At 50.4% G+C, this 15,849-nt stretch overlaps 1 protein-coding gene across 8 annotated transcripts in view; it reads left to right on the top strand.

The window, feature by feature from the left end:
- Nucleotides 1-5,105, top strand: part of DLG5 (discs large MAGUK scaffold protein 5) — a 115,252-nt gene extending 110,147 nt beyond the window's left edge. For all 8 annotated transcript variants that reach the window (XM_074339671.1, XM_074339668.1, XM_019745959.2 and 5 more), the window contains 3 exons: nt 1,031-1,140; nt 1,853-1,962; nt 3,372-5,105. In XM_074339671.1, coding sequence (XP_074195772.1) covers nt 1,031-1,140; nt 1,853-1,962; nt 3,372-3,475 — 324 coding nt within the window. In that variant the 3' untranslated portion in view covers nt 3,476-5,105. The remainder of the gene's footprint in view (nt 1-1,030; nt 1,141-1,852; nt 1,963-3,371) is intronic.
- Nucleotides 5,106-15,849: the final 10,744 nt, after the last annotated feature.

Below are 15,849 nucleotides of genomic sequence, written 5' to 3'. Positions count from 1 at the left end.
CTGACAAGAGCTTTGAACTCTAGGAAGGGCCTCTCACAGAGAGTTCTATATCCGGGTCCCAGATGCATCCACTGAGCTTCTGTGGGGAGCTTTATGTGTGCCTTGTTCTGGGGCCGGGGCACACAGCTTCCCTCAGGGCCCGCCCCTGAGAGGGCTAAGAGCCATTGCTGTGCATCTTTAGGCTCTTGAATGTTCTGGGGTCCATTTGCCAGGTAGCATGAGGAAAAGTGGGGACATCTGCAAGGTACATTGGAAAGGCAGCCTCGAGAATTTGGGCGTTCCTTGGGCTCCATCCCTCTTGGGCTGTCACTTCACCTCTTTGGGCTTTGGTTTCCTCCTGTTAAATGAAGGAGTTGGCCTCTTACAGCTGTAAGTGTAGATGGCCCACTTAGAGTGGACGAGCTTCAGCCGGGGGCGCCCCAGGAAGCTAGAAAGCGTGCCAGTGGTTGGGCCCCCTCACGGGACCTTTTGACGATTGGGGAGACCCACAGGCACAGTGCCTGCAGCCTTCCTTTGGCTCACACTCTGCCTGGAAGCTCAGGGGACCCCGTACACATTTCAGTCACAGCTATGCAAAGGCAGACACTCCCCTTCCCTGCCACAGGCCCTTCTGAGAGTCTTGACTTCTCATTTGCTCCGTCTGACAGAAGTAAGAGTTGAGGGCAGGCTGGAGTAGTGCTTTCAGAAGTTCCCTAGGTCCGGGCACAGGCAGGAAAGGAAGTTTCTAGGTGGCCGTCCAGAGCCCCCTCAGCCCTGCTCCCAGCCTCGACCCCATCTGAGCTGACAGCTTGTGGGCAGCGATGTTGCGGGTGAGCTTTCCCCATGGTTTGTCCCGTGTAGTCTTCATGGAAGACGGCTTGCTTCGTTGTTCACGGGTAGAACCGTGGGGAGTCAGGCAGAGCAGTGTGAGGTGAGACGTGGGGCCCATCGGTGGCAGAGAAAGGTGGGAGGCGCCCAGAAGGGCCCCGCTGTGCCCGAGGCCCGGCCCCCCAGGCCTGCGCCGGGCACTCACTGGCTGCCCGCCCCCCAGAACCGGCACTGTCTGCTGGACATCGGCGCCCACGCCATCGAGCGGCTGCACCACATGCACATCTACCCCATCGTCATCTTCATCCACTACAAGAGCGCCAAGCACATCAAGTAGGTGCCTGGGGCTCGGCCGGGCCCCGCTGGGCTGCTGTGGTGTGGGGGTCGGGGGGAGAACGCCACACCTGTCGGCTTGGGCATCTGCAGCGTGTGCCGGCACGGCCCTTCTGCCTCGAGCCCCTGTCTCCTGTGCAGAGTCGGGCAGTGTTAACCCAGCACAGCCCGTGCCTCCCCACCGCCCTCCGCCCTGTTTGGGCGCTGCCACAGTGCCTCAGGTACGTCCAGCTCTGTCTGCAGAGCACCCCTCCCGTCTCCCCAGCCCCCCTGGCCCCTTCCCCAGCTTCTCAGCTTGGTGCTACAAGGACACAGGAACGAGGTGGCCTGGGCCAGGTCCAGCTCTGTCGGGAGCAGGCTTGTGACTCGGATGAACCTTTGCTTTCAGTGAGCTTTAGTTTCCGTCCTGGTTGGACCGACAGCTCGTTAAGGTCCCCCTCCCTTCTGCATTTCTCTGCTTCCAAGCTTCTGGTACCTGCACTTGGGGGCTGCTGGAGTGTTTGCTCTCTATGTGTATACACTGAGGCGCCCCCTTCCTCCTTCTGCCCAGAGCTCCCCCTGGGGCCTGCAGCTGTTGTTGTACTTTACGGGGGTGGGGGGGCCTATGGGGCCCCCATGGCGGTGGAGATCCCTGTTACTCTGGACAAAGGAAGGAAAGAGGAGGGCCTGGGGCGGAGAGAGGCTCAGCCTGGTTTTCTGGATGTCCCGACAGGGAGCAGAGAGACCCCATCTACCTGAAGGAGAAGGTGACTCAGCGACATTGCAAAGAGCAGTTTGAGGCGGCTCAGAAGATCGAACAGGAGTACAGTCGGTACTTCACAGGTGCGTGTATGTCCTGAAGCGGAGCAGCAGGCCACAGGGTGGAAACAGCTGTCCCAAAGGTGGCGTTGTTAGAAGGGCTAATAGCCATGATTCCTGGAAGCCTGGGGAAGGCCGTCATAAGCACTTTCATTACGGGTGTTGTGATTGCAGGCACAGGGCAATGGCAGAAAGTTTACAGGTTGAAAGGTGAGCTTCACTCATTTGGCCTCAGGTCATGGTCTGGCCTTGTGCACCCAGATTTTTACATGTGCAGTGGCAGATCTCTCCCATAGCACCAGTGCCAAGTAGCCTAGCTGCAGTGTTCCCAGGTGGGCAGCACAGTGGTGGTGGCTGTGACCCTCTGTCCCCAGCACCCTCCGGGGCAGCTCACTTTTACGTTGAAGTTTGGTGAAGAAAAGCTGCGTGCTTACTACCTCTGGTCTTTGAAACAAAGCAAACCAAGAGAAGCATGGCTCCCGTTCCTGGCTAGCATTTGACTAGCTTTCCATCTCTTCCATAGAATCAGTCATTTGTGATCACATTGTGGTCACAGAGAGGCGGAGACAGCGATTTTCATTAACTTGTAGGGGGAGTTAGGATCTGTTTTGCTGCTTCTCATGCAGTAGTTGGTCTCAAAATCAACCTTGGTGATTCTGTATGTGTTTTAATCTCCAGTCCATCACAGACCAATATGTTAAATACATTAAATTACTAGAGAAATGAAAATTTAAAACTCCAAAACTTACAAATACAAACCTTGACTTTTTATTAGACTCGACAGACCGTAACTTTGACACATTTCCATAGCACTTTCTGACCACTCCCGTTGATTTCTGTACGTACCTTGTGGCAAGCAGCCCAGGCACGCTTTCTCTACCGGCACTGTTCCCTGGGGCACACTGAGTGCCCTGCAGGACCCATGGTGTTGAAAGCCTGCAGTGCAAGGCTGGGCCATAGCTGGAAACGTGTCGTCATCTTTGTTGGGGAGTCTCTCTGGGCCGCTGATGCCCGGCTCCTAAATCCACCTGTTTCCTATAGAATTCTGCTGCGGATTGGACCATCACAACACACCCGCAAACGGCTTTCCATTGCAAGACTAGGCAACCTCGCATTGGATGCAGGGGTTAAATCCTGCTTGCCCTGTTACATGGGCTGGGGAAGCCTGGCAGAATTTGATACCGGCCTTCATGTGAGCCCTTATTTTCAGCATCGTACTGAACAGCTGACCAGAGAGACATGTAAAAAGCCAAAGTCATTTGCATTCAATTCGTCATTATTTATCCTTCTTCAATTTCTTGCTGATGGAACAGATGGGCAGTAGCTCAGAACAGGCAGAGAAACAGAAAGAGTAAAGGATGTATTTATTTGCCTCAAACCTGGGGTCTGACCCTGAGCTCAATGATGTGTGTGTTTTGGGGGCTGTTTTGCAGGGGTCGTCCAGGGAGGAGCCCTGTCGAGCATTTGCAGTCAGATCTTGGCAATGGTCAATCAAGAGCAAAATAAAGTCCTGTGGATTCCAGCCTGCCCGCTGTAGGGGAGCGCCGTGCTGTGAAATGGCTGCAGCTTGTCTAGCCGTGTCAATAGCTGGCTCAGCTCTTCAGTGACTAAAAATAGAAGTTTGTCTGTATATAAGCGTGAAGGGGAAGGATCCATGAACGAGGACTCCGGAAGCACCTCCTTGAGACAGAGGGCCGCAGACGAATGGGATCCCGGCCCAGCCCAGCAAACTGTCTTCCTCACACGTGTGCTTTAAGACAAAACAAACACAAAAGACTTTGATAGAGGGGTTCAATACCAACCTTTGTTTAGCCAGCTGATCAGAGATGCTGCAAAGAGAACCTTTCAGACCACAAGTTTACAAGCCTTTTCTAAGTATTTGGTTGTTTATGTTTACTTGAACGGCCCCATGTTGTCGGTGCCCAGTCCCTGCCCCTCTGTTGACCCCCCTGTGTTGCTTTGGTGTTGGTTTTGTTCCTGTTTTCAGCAAAACAACTCTGGAACCTCATTGGGGCTGCTTTGCTGTAGAAGGTTCTTGTTGGTGGGACCAGAGCTCTGACAGACTTTCTGCCCCTTGATGGCACCTCTCCTGGAAGGACTCGCGACCGCAGGTGTTTAGATGTCTGTGGTGGCAGAACCAGTGCCTTGTGGGGCCGACTTGCCAGCGGCAGTTTTGGCAGTTTTACAGACTTGTCTCAGACTTCCCCTCTGCCTTCCACGTCCTCTCATTTCTTCTCCGTCTGTGTTTATCATTTCAGCGTTCTGTCTGGTCCGTCGGAGCCTCATGGTTCATAATGACACAGCTAGTTCCGGGCAGGGTGTGAAGTCAGGGCCGATGCATGCCATTGGGTCCTCTTTAGGTTCTGTAAATACGACGGCCTTTATCAGTGCAATGTTTGCAGGGTAGTTCTTAAACTCTGAAGAGTGGGGCAGACACATCAGCTCTTTCGGATATGAAAACATTCGTGTTTCAAACTTGGAGAGTCTTTGGGAAGCATAACGATTAGTGTCACTGTCAAAAATCTAAAAAGAGCGGGATTTTTGAGTCTTGGCTACAGCACTCACGGCATGAACAGTACTCCAGGAGGGTGTCTTTGTTCGAGATTTTTTTTTTTTTTTTTTTTTTTTTGCACTTCTGATGCTGGATTGTCTCTGGCTGAAGATTTGATGTGGCTCCTCCCGCAACTGTGCATCCTGTTAATAATAGGTACTGTACCGGGCTCGGCGTAAGTACCACTGGGGTAGGACCTATATTTTAATACTGTTCCTGACATTTCATTGTACTAGCAAGAAATCTTCGATTTCATTTTATTCTTTGTAATTCTAGACACTAGACTGTAGTTTAGCCATACTGACATTTTTTAAAAAGGGATATATTTTCTTGCACAGTTGTTCAAAAAGAGACACGTTTCAGTCCTCAATGCTGCCCTTTGTTTTACAGGTACAAGTTTTCTAGCTCAGACAACTAAGACAAACTGTATAGGCTGTCTCGAGTTCTCACTCGCACGCCCTCTGGGCTGTTTCTCTGTTGCAGACAGAGTGGGATTGTGATGGTACAGTGTGCGCAGGTACTGTTCTGACAGACTGGGATTTTCTGTACTAAAACCTGACTTTGTATCAAAAGGTAAACCAACTTTAGTACAATAAATAAAGGTCAATTTCTGTAACTTGTTTTGATGAAGATACCTGTATTTCACTTGGTTTCCATTGCAGCATGTGGGGGTGGGGGTGTGTGCTCACTGCTGCGTGAGGTCCCCTCCTGCTGTGGTGATAATCGAGAGCCCTTTGTCCTGCTGCTAAGTCAGCCTCTCTCTGACTCCCTCCTTTTCCTCCCGTGTGACCATCCGCCCATCTTTCCATCTGTCCGTCTGTCTAGCCAGCATAGCATGGCTGGTGGTTGCAGCCAGGTGATTGATTTGTTACGACTGGGATCCTGCCTTCATGTGCTCCCATCCAGGTCTGCAGGTTTGGGCGGGGCCTCGAAAGGCAAAGGGGATTTGACGGACATCAGTGGCCCCCAGTGTTCCCAGTCCGGGCTCTGTCTGCAAGGGGGCAGGGCCCAGCCCCGGCCCCAGGGGAGGAGGGCCCCGCGGGAGTGGGGGCTGTCACAGTGCCACCCAGCACTGCAGGGCTCTCGGGGCTCTCAGCAATGCGGCCTGCGTGGGCCAGAGTGCCCATGTGCCAGAGTGGTGGGAAAGCTGGGAAAGGGGGTTGCGAAGCCAGGGCTGCTGCATTAAACGCCCTGAGGCCTAGGCAGCAGAAGAGCCCCCCTCTTCTGCTCTGTTTTGCTGGGAGGAGCTTGAGGGCAGTGTTCTGGACAAGCCTCAGGCTGCTGCGGTCGCCCGGCCAGTGGGGGCAGACTTGGTGTTGGGGCCTCCCTGGTCCTCTCCTGCTGGCAGAGTTCCGCTGTGGTGGACCTGCCCTGTTACCTCACCTGTGGCCCCTGGAGTCGTAGGGCTCTGCGGGGCTGTGGCAGTTGCGAGGAGGCAGGGGCTGGTGCAGTGGGCTGGGACCCAGGGCGCACCCCTCTGCCATGTGCACCCAACCACCTCCTTGACAGCACAGACTCCATGCTGTTCTCAGCGAGGCAGCTATTGCACTGATTTTGTCACTTACCTGGCAAGTGGGGGGCGGGGGACTGCGTGTTTGAGGAATGGTTTCTTTTAAAGAGTTCAGTTTTGGTGCCAGAGCCTAACCAGCTTGCACTTGTGGCATTATGAGTCATTTTATTTTCTTGTTTAGACTTTTTTTTGTATTTTCCAAATTTTCTATGGGAAACTTGTTTTTATTCTATAATTAATAATTATATAATTACAAGGTAAAAACCACTACACCTTTTAAAAATGGGTATGTTTTTAAAAACGTACTCTTTCTGGACGCACTGAGACCTTGCACGGCAGAACCTGGGATACACTGCCAAGCAGCAGTGAGATGGGGTTGGTGCTTATCTATAACCCAGGCTGAGATATCAGGTGGGGGTTGGGGGCGCAGCCACCTGCCTCTGCCCCAGGTTGGTGTCTGTCTCATGCAGGCTCTGATCATTCAGGAAAGGCAGAGCTAACTTACCTCCAGCCATGAGGCCTTGGACTCGGCATCTGGGCCCCCAAAGATGATCGCTGGGGCCCCTTCTGTGCAGACATCCGTGCTGACTTCACTCCTGGCCTTGCAGAGGCTGAGTAAAACCCCAACTCTGGGAGCCTGGACACGGGACTTCTCAGGAGGCTGGAGGAGACCTTGACACCTAATGCTTAGGAGCAGAAACTGAAGGAGCCTGGATTAGGAGCCAGGCACTGGCCCAAAGCCTTGGGCCTCTCCTCAGCTGAGACAAAGCTCTGAGGCAGAGCAGAGCAGCTGGCCAGCTGGGGTTCGGTGGTGGGAAGATGAGCTGCCCTTCCCCTCCCCATAGGGGCTGGCAGGACAGAAGGCCACCTGGGTCACGGATGCCATTGATGGAGAGAAATCCTAGGAAGTGTAGAGCATAGCACAGAGCAAGTGTAGCATCATCGGGGAGCACGGCCGGCATCAGAACGACAGTCCTCTCACAGGAGGGGGCTCCAAGTCCACACCCTGGGCAGTGGGGCCTTCTCTAGGGCTTCCTTCTATTGCTGTTCTAGCCTGTGAGTTTCCTCGACCCCATTTCGTCTGTCCGTACATTTTCATCTGCTTGTACCTTTCAGAACGTAGTCTCTGGCCTCTTGATGGCTCCCCCTTCAGCTCTTCTTGCTCTTATGAGTTTATATGGTTTTTCCCCCAATTGTGAAATGTGTCATACATACAAAGAGCATATACAATATAAATGTGCAGGCTAAAAATCATAAAATGGGCAGCGTATTGTCTTTAAGGAGCAGAACACCACCACTTCCTTAGAAACCGCCTATGCCCACCCACGTGAATTCTCTACCTTTTCTGCTAAAGTCGGTGCTGTACTTATTTGTGGTTTAATCATGTCCTTGCTTTTCTCTTGTTACTCCCTGCTGGAGCTACCGTGAAACAGTGTAGTGTTCAGTTTTGAAAACGAGGGGCATGAAGCACAAACTTTGCTGTGTGGGGAGAGAAGTACATTGCCACCGTTAGACAAAGTCAACCAGAGAAAGGAATGGGATCTGTGGGTCAGAGTGAACCTCAGCTTCCCTGGGAATTTACATGAGCCCCTCTGGGGAGGTCAGTGAGCAAGGACTTGAATGAGTCCTGGGACCGGCAGGGCCACCACAGGGCTGGTGGCAGTGCTCTTCACAGACCAGGACCTCATTGTCTGGCAGAAATATGGTCAGCGGCTTGGGCGGCTGCTTTCTGTTTTCATGCTCGCCACAGCCATCTGGATTTCAGGAGGAAATCCAAACTAGACACTTCTGTGAAATGAAGTGCTGATTTCTCCTGGAGAGCGAGAAGTTCATCAGCTCACGTCAAGACATGCCCAGAAATAAGAATCTGGGCTGGGATCACCTTGACCTTCTGTTCCTAGTAGGGCCCCAGGAACATAGAGGTCTTGGTGCTAACGGTTCTGAATATCTCCGTCTAGAATCCCTATTCCAAACCAGACTTGTTTCCCTCCTGGTCTGATGCCAGCCCTCATTCTGGTACCTCCCCTCTACTTTCCTGAGAATTTCCTGGGATTTTCTTGATTTCTTTGACTCTCTCCTTTCTTCTCCTCTCCTTCGATGGATCGTCTGTTTCCTTTGCCACTTGGGAGGAGAAAGGGTTAGCCCCTAATTCAAATTCTTTCTCCACAGGAAGTTAACTAAATTTTACCTTCTAGCATTATTTTCTAGAAGAGTTCCGGATTAAGAAAAAAGGAGCAAAGTCTGTACTCACCGTGGTCTATCATTTGGTACATCCGGGTTGGGCGGCCTGAGAGAGGACGCACACATCTGCGGGTTGTATCAACACTGCTGGGGGGCTTCTTCCTTCTCCTGTATGGAGCTCCAGTTATTCGTGTGTTGGACATCCTGGACTGGTTCCCTCAATTTCTGACCTCATGCTGGCATCATTTTGTCCTTTTGCTATTCTTTCACGGAGATTCTCTCAACTCTGTCTTTCAGTCCCTTCTGTTGAGTTTTTCAGCTTTGCTATTATGTTTTTAATTTCCCAGAACTTTTATTTTTCTGAATGTCCTTTTAAATATCACCTTGTATTTGTTTCATCGGTGTGATATCTTATGTGAAGATAGTATAGATTTTTTTTCTTCTCATACAATTCTAATTCCTCCAAGTTAATATTTTTTTCCTGATTTGTCTCGGTCTCAATCTTGCACACTAGAGGCTTTAATCAACTCGGGTGTTTGGTAATCCTTGCGTGTCTGCTAATTATTAATCACGGGGACTTAAAAGTCCAGAACAAATGGGTCACAGTGTAGTCTTTGCCTTCCTCTGTAGGGTGGCTGGACTGGGCTGCTCGTTGGGGAATTTCAGTGATGGTCTCCTGAGGTCTTTTTTGGGAGGGGGTCCTTTCTCCCCTGACTGGATGGGTCAGCTTGGCAGCACCTATGAGCCTATTGGGGAAAGAAGGCTGGGGCTCTTTGCATTCTGCATTCACTATGACAGCATACAGCCACTTATTCCTTTTATTTTCAGTATGACACCAATTCTCTGATCTATACCCGGTATCCCCTAGTTCAGAAGTCCTCTCTTACGCTCTCCAGGGAGAAAACTTCCCAGCTTCTACCAAGTTGAAGGAAATGCAATGGCTCTGGAGCTTGAAATCCAGTCATCTGGTTTGCACAGACCTTCTTGAATTCCATATTTAAGCCATCCTCTCCAGCCCAAGTTCTATTAAGTAATGATGCCACAGTTCCTTGCATTTTCCTCTGTTGGTTTAGGATTTGGCATGCTCAGGTCTGTTAAGTAATTTGCCACTGGTCCATTCACTTTCCAGCTTCTAAAATGACTCTGTAATTGTTGCCTCTCTGTTCTCCCTGTATGTCTAGATATATGTCTTTTTAAAAGAAACCCTTTTCTATATTTACTTTGTTTTAATAAGGTTTTAATAGAAGAGCAAAAATAAGTTTATGTATCAATCAATCTGCTTTCTTGTCCCAGAAGTAAAGCTTATACCTTTAAATATTCCTTTACCACAGCTGGACTCTCAATGGGGCTTGGAAGGACCTAAAATGCATACCTCATTCCTTTTAGCAGCAGCATACCCTTCCAGTTCATGGGTGTGTTGGTTAGGTTTCAGCAAGAGAGGCAGAAACAGTAGGAACCAGTACAATTGAGATTTTACACACACACACACACACACATACACACACACACACACACACAAACACACATCCTGTTTTTCCCTGAAAATCAGATCTAGCCCAGACAATTAGCTCTAATGTGTCTTTTGGAGCAAAAATTAATATAAGGCCTGGTTTTATTTTACAAAAAGACCCGGTCTTATTGCTCCGAAAGACGCATTAGAGCTGATTGTCTGGCTAGGTGTTATTTTCGGGGAAACTATATATATATATATATTTTTGTTACAAGGAATTTGCTTATGTGATAGAGGGTGCTAGCTAAGCAAGGCTGAAATCCCTAGGGCTGGAGGCTTTGAAGGTCACGGGCAGATGGAACTCAGGCATAGACTGAATTCCATAGGTAAGGCTGAAACTGCTCTTCACAGGTGGAATTTCTTCTCTGTCTTTTTTTTCACGGAAGTCTCAGCTTTTAAGACTTCTGCTTCTAAGGCCTTTCAACTGATTGAATCAGGCCCACACAGATTACCCAGGATGCTCCCTTACTCTTAACATTGGCTGATAAGGGGTTTTTGTCGCACAGCAACACCTAGCTTAGTGTTTAACAGAATAACAGGCCTGTAGCCTAGCCAGACTGACACATCAAAAAAAGCATCACAGTAGTTTACCAGTAAATTAACCAATTCCCAACAAGTGGGCATTGGATTAAGTTTGTGTTTATAGACTTACTTACCTTTATCTTCATAGAAGCTTCTATGTGGAGATTGTAAAGAAGGACATTGAGGCAGCTACAGTAAGTTGCCTAAGGCCTTTCTCTTGCCATGTTACCTTTAGGATAAAAACAAACTTGTGCTTATTTTGGAGTTGTTCTCTTTAGCTTCTCACAAATGCTACCTGCTCTGAGGAAGTTAACCATCTCAGCTACTTTACACCCAGGTGAGTCACTTAAAGATGGACAGAGATGCTGAGAATAAGTGATTGTGAGGATAAAAAGCGGGACTGGCAGGGCCCTGGTTGCCAACCTGCAGACCAGAGCCTTCTGCACCACGTGGAATGTGGCGGGTATGCAGCTCAGAACACGTAACAAGGAAAAAGAACAGAATCAAACGCTGCGTCAAGTTCAGCAACAAATGCTGGTGTTGGTTCTCTATAGAAATAATAAAAGTCATAAATCTAAAATTGTAAGATAGTTTGCTGGAAATGACCCCTGGCTCTGTTTTGACTAACAGTGTATTTTTATTAGCATTATCTGCTAGTCATTAGAATGAAGATAATATATGTTTAACTTTTGCGTTTTACGAGTTTACATTATCCTTGAAGTACAGTAACTTGGTTTTACATTTTTATGATTGAAATACATTACTTTTGATGACATTTTATAATTTCTAAGCAATTCCCATTTGTTCTTAACAGCCAGTGTTTTTTTCATTTTAATTTTTTTGTTAGTTTCAGGTGTACAAAACAACATAATGATTAGAGCAGGGGTGTCCAAACTGCAGCCCGCGATCCATACTTAATTGGCCCGCAGCAAATTCCAAAAATATATTTAGTTTATTTAAATAAACCAGGCGAGGCAATACATACTTCACCTCGAGTGAGTGGCCCGGATGTTTGTGTATTTTACCGCATATGGCCTTTGGTGAAAAACGTTGAAAAAAGTTTGGACACCCCGGGTTAGACATTTAGACCCCTCACAAAGCGGTAACCCCACCAAGTCTACTACCCATCTGTCTCTGTCCATCACTATGACAATATCACTGATTATTCCCTTTGCTGTACTTTGCATCCCCTGACTATATGTATTTTTTAAATTATGTTTTTTTATGACATTCTGAATAATACTATTGCTACATGTTCACAGGGTCTGGACTAAGCAGTGATTCTCTAGGAGGCTGCTGCTTGAGGCTGTCTTTATTTGTGGGAAATGCAGTCGCTTGTTTAACACCAAAAATCTCACAGTTGAATCTGAAAGGTGTGTCTCCATGTGCATATCCTTGAAGATCATAATGCAGGTCCCTTTTTTCTGGTCCAAGCCCAGGTTGTTGGCCCTTAAAAATGGAGGGAAGGAGGGGACCGATCAAAATGTCTACAAATGCAAAAGGACATGAGAGGGAAGCCCCTCAGAACTCTGCGCCCCTCCCAGGCTGCGCACCCGTCTCCCCAGCAGCCGGAGGGGGGCCCAGGTGTGGGGGAACCAGCGAGTACAGGCCTCCATGACAAAGTGGTGTTTCATCGGGACTGGAGTCCATCCTTCAATCCAGTAACAGCGGGTTTCATTTCCTGTACTGTGTAATGGATTATGTGACGCTCTTGATACAGCAGGTACTCACAAGAGGTCAAGCATTACCAGTTACCGTCCAACTACCCAGTCAGCAGAAGTCAGTGCCTCAGGATGACAGGCTACTGCGATTGACGTTGTGTCAATATGTGCACGTGTTCCTGACACACTGTTGGACATTGTTCTCGGATCCGCAAAGATTGCCAGACCATCTTCGAAGAGGTTGAAGGCTTTCATGGTGTCTATCACAAGCAGGAACTGAGTCGGCAATCAAATCACTTACACGCTGCCCCAAATATTGATTGGGTGTGTGTGCAGCCCTGGGGAGGATCTTTGTAACTGCCATCATCATGAGATTGTTCAAGGCCCCAGCGAAAGAACTGAGGGTGTCGAGATGTGGCTGAACATGCCCAGAGAACAGCAGTCAATGCAGTTAGGGGCTACCAAGCCCAATGTAGGGATGGGATGATTGCACAGTCCCCCAAGTGGCTGCAGGAAGAAGAGGTTGAGAAGGCCCATAAGCAGGCACCGTCAGGTACCCCGCAGGGATTAGACTCTTGTTGCGGAAAACGGCGAGGACCGAGAAACTCAAGTGACACGCAGACATCAGGAGAACACAGCTTTATTTCGCCTGCGGGCTCAGCAGGATCGTTCCCAAAGACTGAGCACTCGCTGGAGTTGGGCATTTTGGTTATATAGCGTCAGGCTTCCAGGTTTGGGAGGGTTCACGCCATTGCTATTGCAGCGCTAAGGGATTGGTTAAAAGCCAGTCGGGATGCCGGGGAGGTCCATCCCTAACAGCTGTGATCGCCAGATACTGCTCTGATGGGAAAGCCCCTGACAGCTGTGCCCGCAGGAAACTGTTCTAACAAGATCTCAGAGGAGGGAGGGGGACGGGAAAGCCCATAACGGCTGATATCGCCGGTGACTACTCTAACGTGCTGGGAAAGTTCCTAGAGACTATGGTCGCTGGGAACTGCTCCAACATGTCCCCCCTGTTGGTGATCAGAAAGGGAACCCTAGAGATCATCATTTAAACTGAGAGGGCAATAGCCCCGTATCATTTAAACTGAGAGGGCAATAGCCCCGTACGGCAAGAATGCGGGCGGTGGTCTGAGGGGAGACAGTATTTTCAATGAAGTGAACAAGGGCATTGAAGATGCACAGGCCGATGGTAGCAAGGAGGAGAATGGAGAGTAAGGGACCCACCAAAGGGAGGCGCCAAGAAGTCCAGAACTGAGAGCTAAACACCCAGGAGGCGAGCTCTTCACGATGGTGCTGTATGCGGTCTCGGAGCTCACTGACCTTGGTGGCAAAGATCCCAGACTGGTTCACGTAGCAACAACATTCTTCTTGGAGGAAGAGACAGGTCCCACCCTTTTTGGCCGTGAGCAGACCAAGGGCGCGCCGGTTCTGGAGGGCAACTACAGCCAGGCTGGAGAGTTGGGTCTGGAGTGATGTGAGTCTGCGACCCGCTCCTTGTTATCATTGAGTTCCTGAGAAAGCTTGTAGTAAAAGTTGATGGAAGTCCCAAGGCCAGAGGCACCAGTGGTGACCCCAGTAAAGATGCCAGCACCTATGAGGAAAATGATGACAGCCACCTGAGGGGCACGATGAGAAGGGGAAATCTGAGACTGGAACTGCGAGTCAGTGTACAGAGAGGCAGAGGGGGATATAAAGGTGAGGATGCAGCCAGTGTCAGTGTCATTGGTGCCTCGGCATCTGAAAAGTAAGCCACCTTCGTAGGAGAGGAAAATGCTGGGAGGGGCACAGTAGGGTAGTGCCTTAGTGAAGGTAAAGCAGCGGGGCTCAGGGACCTGTGAACGGCCTGGGAGCAGATAACAGGTTAAGTTTGAGGCAGGAGCTAGGGGAACAGGGCCGCTGATTGGGCCGGAGATAATGGAGGTGTTGAGCTGCCGGGTAAGGTGCTGGGTATCTGGGAGTGTGGGCCTGCGGAAGGAAATTAGGTTGAGGCCACGGTAGCGGGGCTGGGGCGGAGTGGCCTGAGCTATCGCAGCAATCTGGGTTGCTGCAATGTCACGGAGGGCAGTGTCCTGGACTCCACCGCCATCAGAGGACCCAGCTTGGGCTAAGTAGGTCCAGCAGACAGACCTTCGGAGGAAGAGATTGCAGGGGGACTGGGAGGTCTGAGTCAGAGTGGCGGTCCAATAGGTGCAGCCGGATTCTGTGCAGGTGGTTGGCGTGGTTCCCTGGTAGCACTCCTGGGGCATGAGGGTGTAGAATTGGAAGTAGGCTCTTGTTCCAGACCCCCGGAAGCAGGGACATTTTGAGGAGAGACTTAAGGGGGAAAGGCAAAGGAGACTCAAGAGTCAGAGGGCCGCAGGCAGGTGAGCATGAGCAGAGGAGAAACCCAGAGAAGAAATCTGAACAGGAGGAGACCCCTCTGGGTGGGGGTCCAATCAGGGGGGGTCACAGAGATGAGCAAAAGAGAGGCCAGAAGGGTCAGCAGGCAGAGGGTGACAATGGTTAGGGGGGTACAAATGAGAACTGTTATTTAGGTGGTCTTCTTAAATGTAATCTTCTATGGTTCATTGGGTACCAGGTGTGGGGTCCAGGCAGGCTGGTCCCGTTCCGCACGCTTGACACGAAACTGGTGGATCCACAGTGTGATATCGGAGACCTTAAGGGCAGTGGGGGGTGACAAGGATTACTGTGTGTGGGCCCGTCCATATTGGGCGGAGGGGCTCACGTCTTTAATCTTTGACCCAGACAGAACGACTGAACGCAGTCAGTCTGACAGACCCTGTCACCTGGAAGGTGGGGATGGACGAGGGTCCCTAACGAGTCAGGAGTTAGTTCTTTCTAGTAGATGTGAGTGCAGGCTCGTAAGGATCTTTCCTAGGGCGATAAGCTGACCTGGGAGTCACCTACTACTCTGAGGCTGCCTGGGATGGATGATGCAACGGGGGAGGCCGGCCATAGAGAATTTTAAATGGGGATAAGCCATCCTCCCGAGGAGTACACTGGGAGTGGAGGACGGCTAAGGGGAGTAGATCCGCCCATCCCAGGGAGGTTTCTTGGCAGAGCTTAGACAATGTTTCTTTGAGGGTACGGTTCATGCGCTCCACTGTCCCTGAACTCTGGGTTCGATAGGCCGTGTGAAGCTTCCAGGAAACATTGAGGGCCGAGGCCAGAGTCTGTAGAACATCTGAGACAAAGGCTGGTCCGTTGTCGCTGTGAATGGTGAGGGGAAGCCCGTACCGTGGGATGATCTCACGGAGGAGAACCTTGGTGACTTCTCTGGCTCTCTCAGTTCAGGTGGGAAAGGCTTCCACCCAGCCCGAGAAGGTACAGACTAGGACAAGAAGGTATTTTGTCCCTCGGTGAGGGGTTATTACTATGAAGTCTACCTCAAGATCCTCAAAAGGGGCAGATCCCGTTTGTTGGACCCCAGGTCGTGGGGTCGGTCTGGTGTTGGGATTGTGTCTGGCACAGGTGGCACAGCGCTCCGTGATAGAGCAGCATAAGGCTGTGAGCCTGGCTATATAGAAGGTTTTGGCTAGCAGCTTTTTAAGTCGTCTTCCCTAGGTGGGAAGTAGAGTGATGTTCTGAAATGATGCGGGGAGCAAGGGCGGTGGAGATAAACAAGCGGCCATCATGCGGTATCCACCAACCGTGAGGATGTCGGGTAGCTTCCTCATTCTGTGCCCAGCTGTCTTCTGCTGCGGTGTAGGTAGGGCTTGGCGAGGCTGGGGTGGTGGAAGCAATGATGGCTGCGTCTGTGTCCTGGGCGGCTGCCCTCACGGCTTGATTGGCGAGGCGGTTGCCAGCGGCTGGCTCATCATTCCCTTTCTGGTGCCCTCAGCAGTGGATGATAGCTAGGCGCTGGGGTGCCCAAACAGCTTCCAGTAGCTGTAGGATCTCGCTTTTGCTTTTTTTGTTTTTTTTGTCTTCCCTTCAGACGTGAGGAGTCCACTTTCTTTGTAGACGGCCCCAT

This window comes from Rhinolophus sinicus, linkage group LG07 (genome assembly GCF_036562045.2).
Source record: "Rhinolophus sinicus isolate RSC01 linkage group LG07, ASM3656204v1, whole genome shotgun sequence".
In the NCBI taxonomy this organism is placed as follows: Eukaryota; Metazoa; Chordata; class Mammalia; order Chiroptera; family Rhinolophidae; genus Rhinolophus; species Rhinolophus sinicus.
This window is presented reverse-complemented; position numbering and strand designations above follow the sequence as displayed.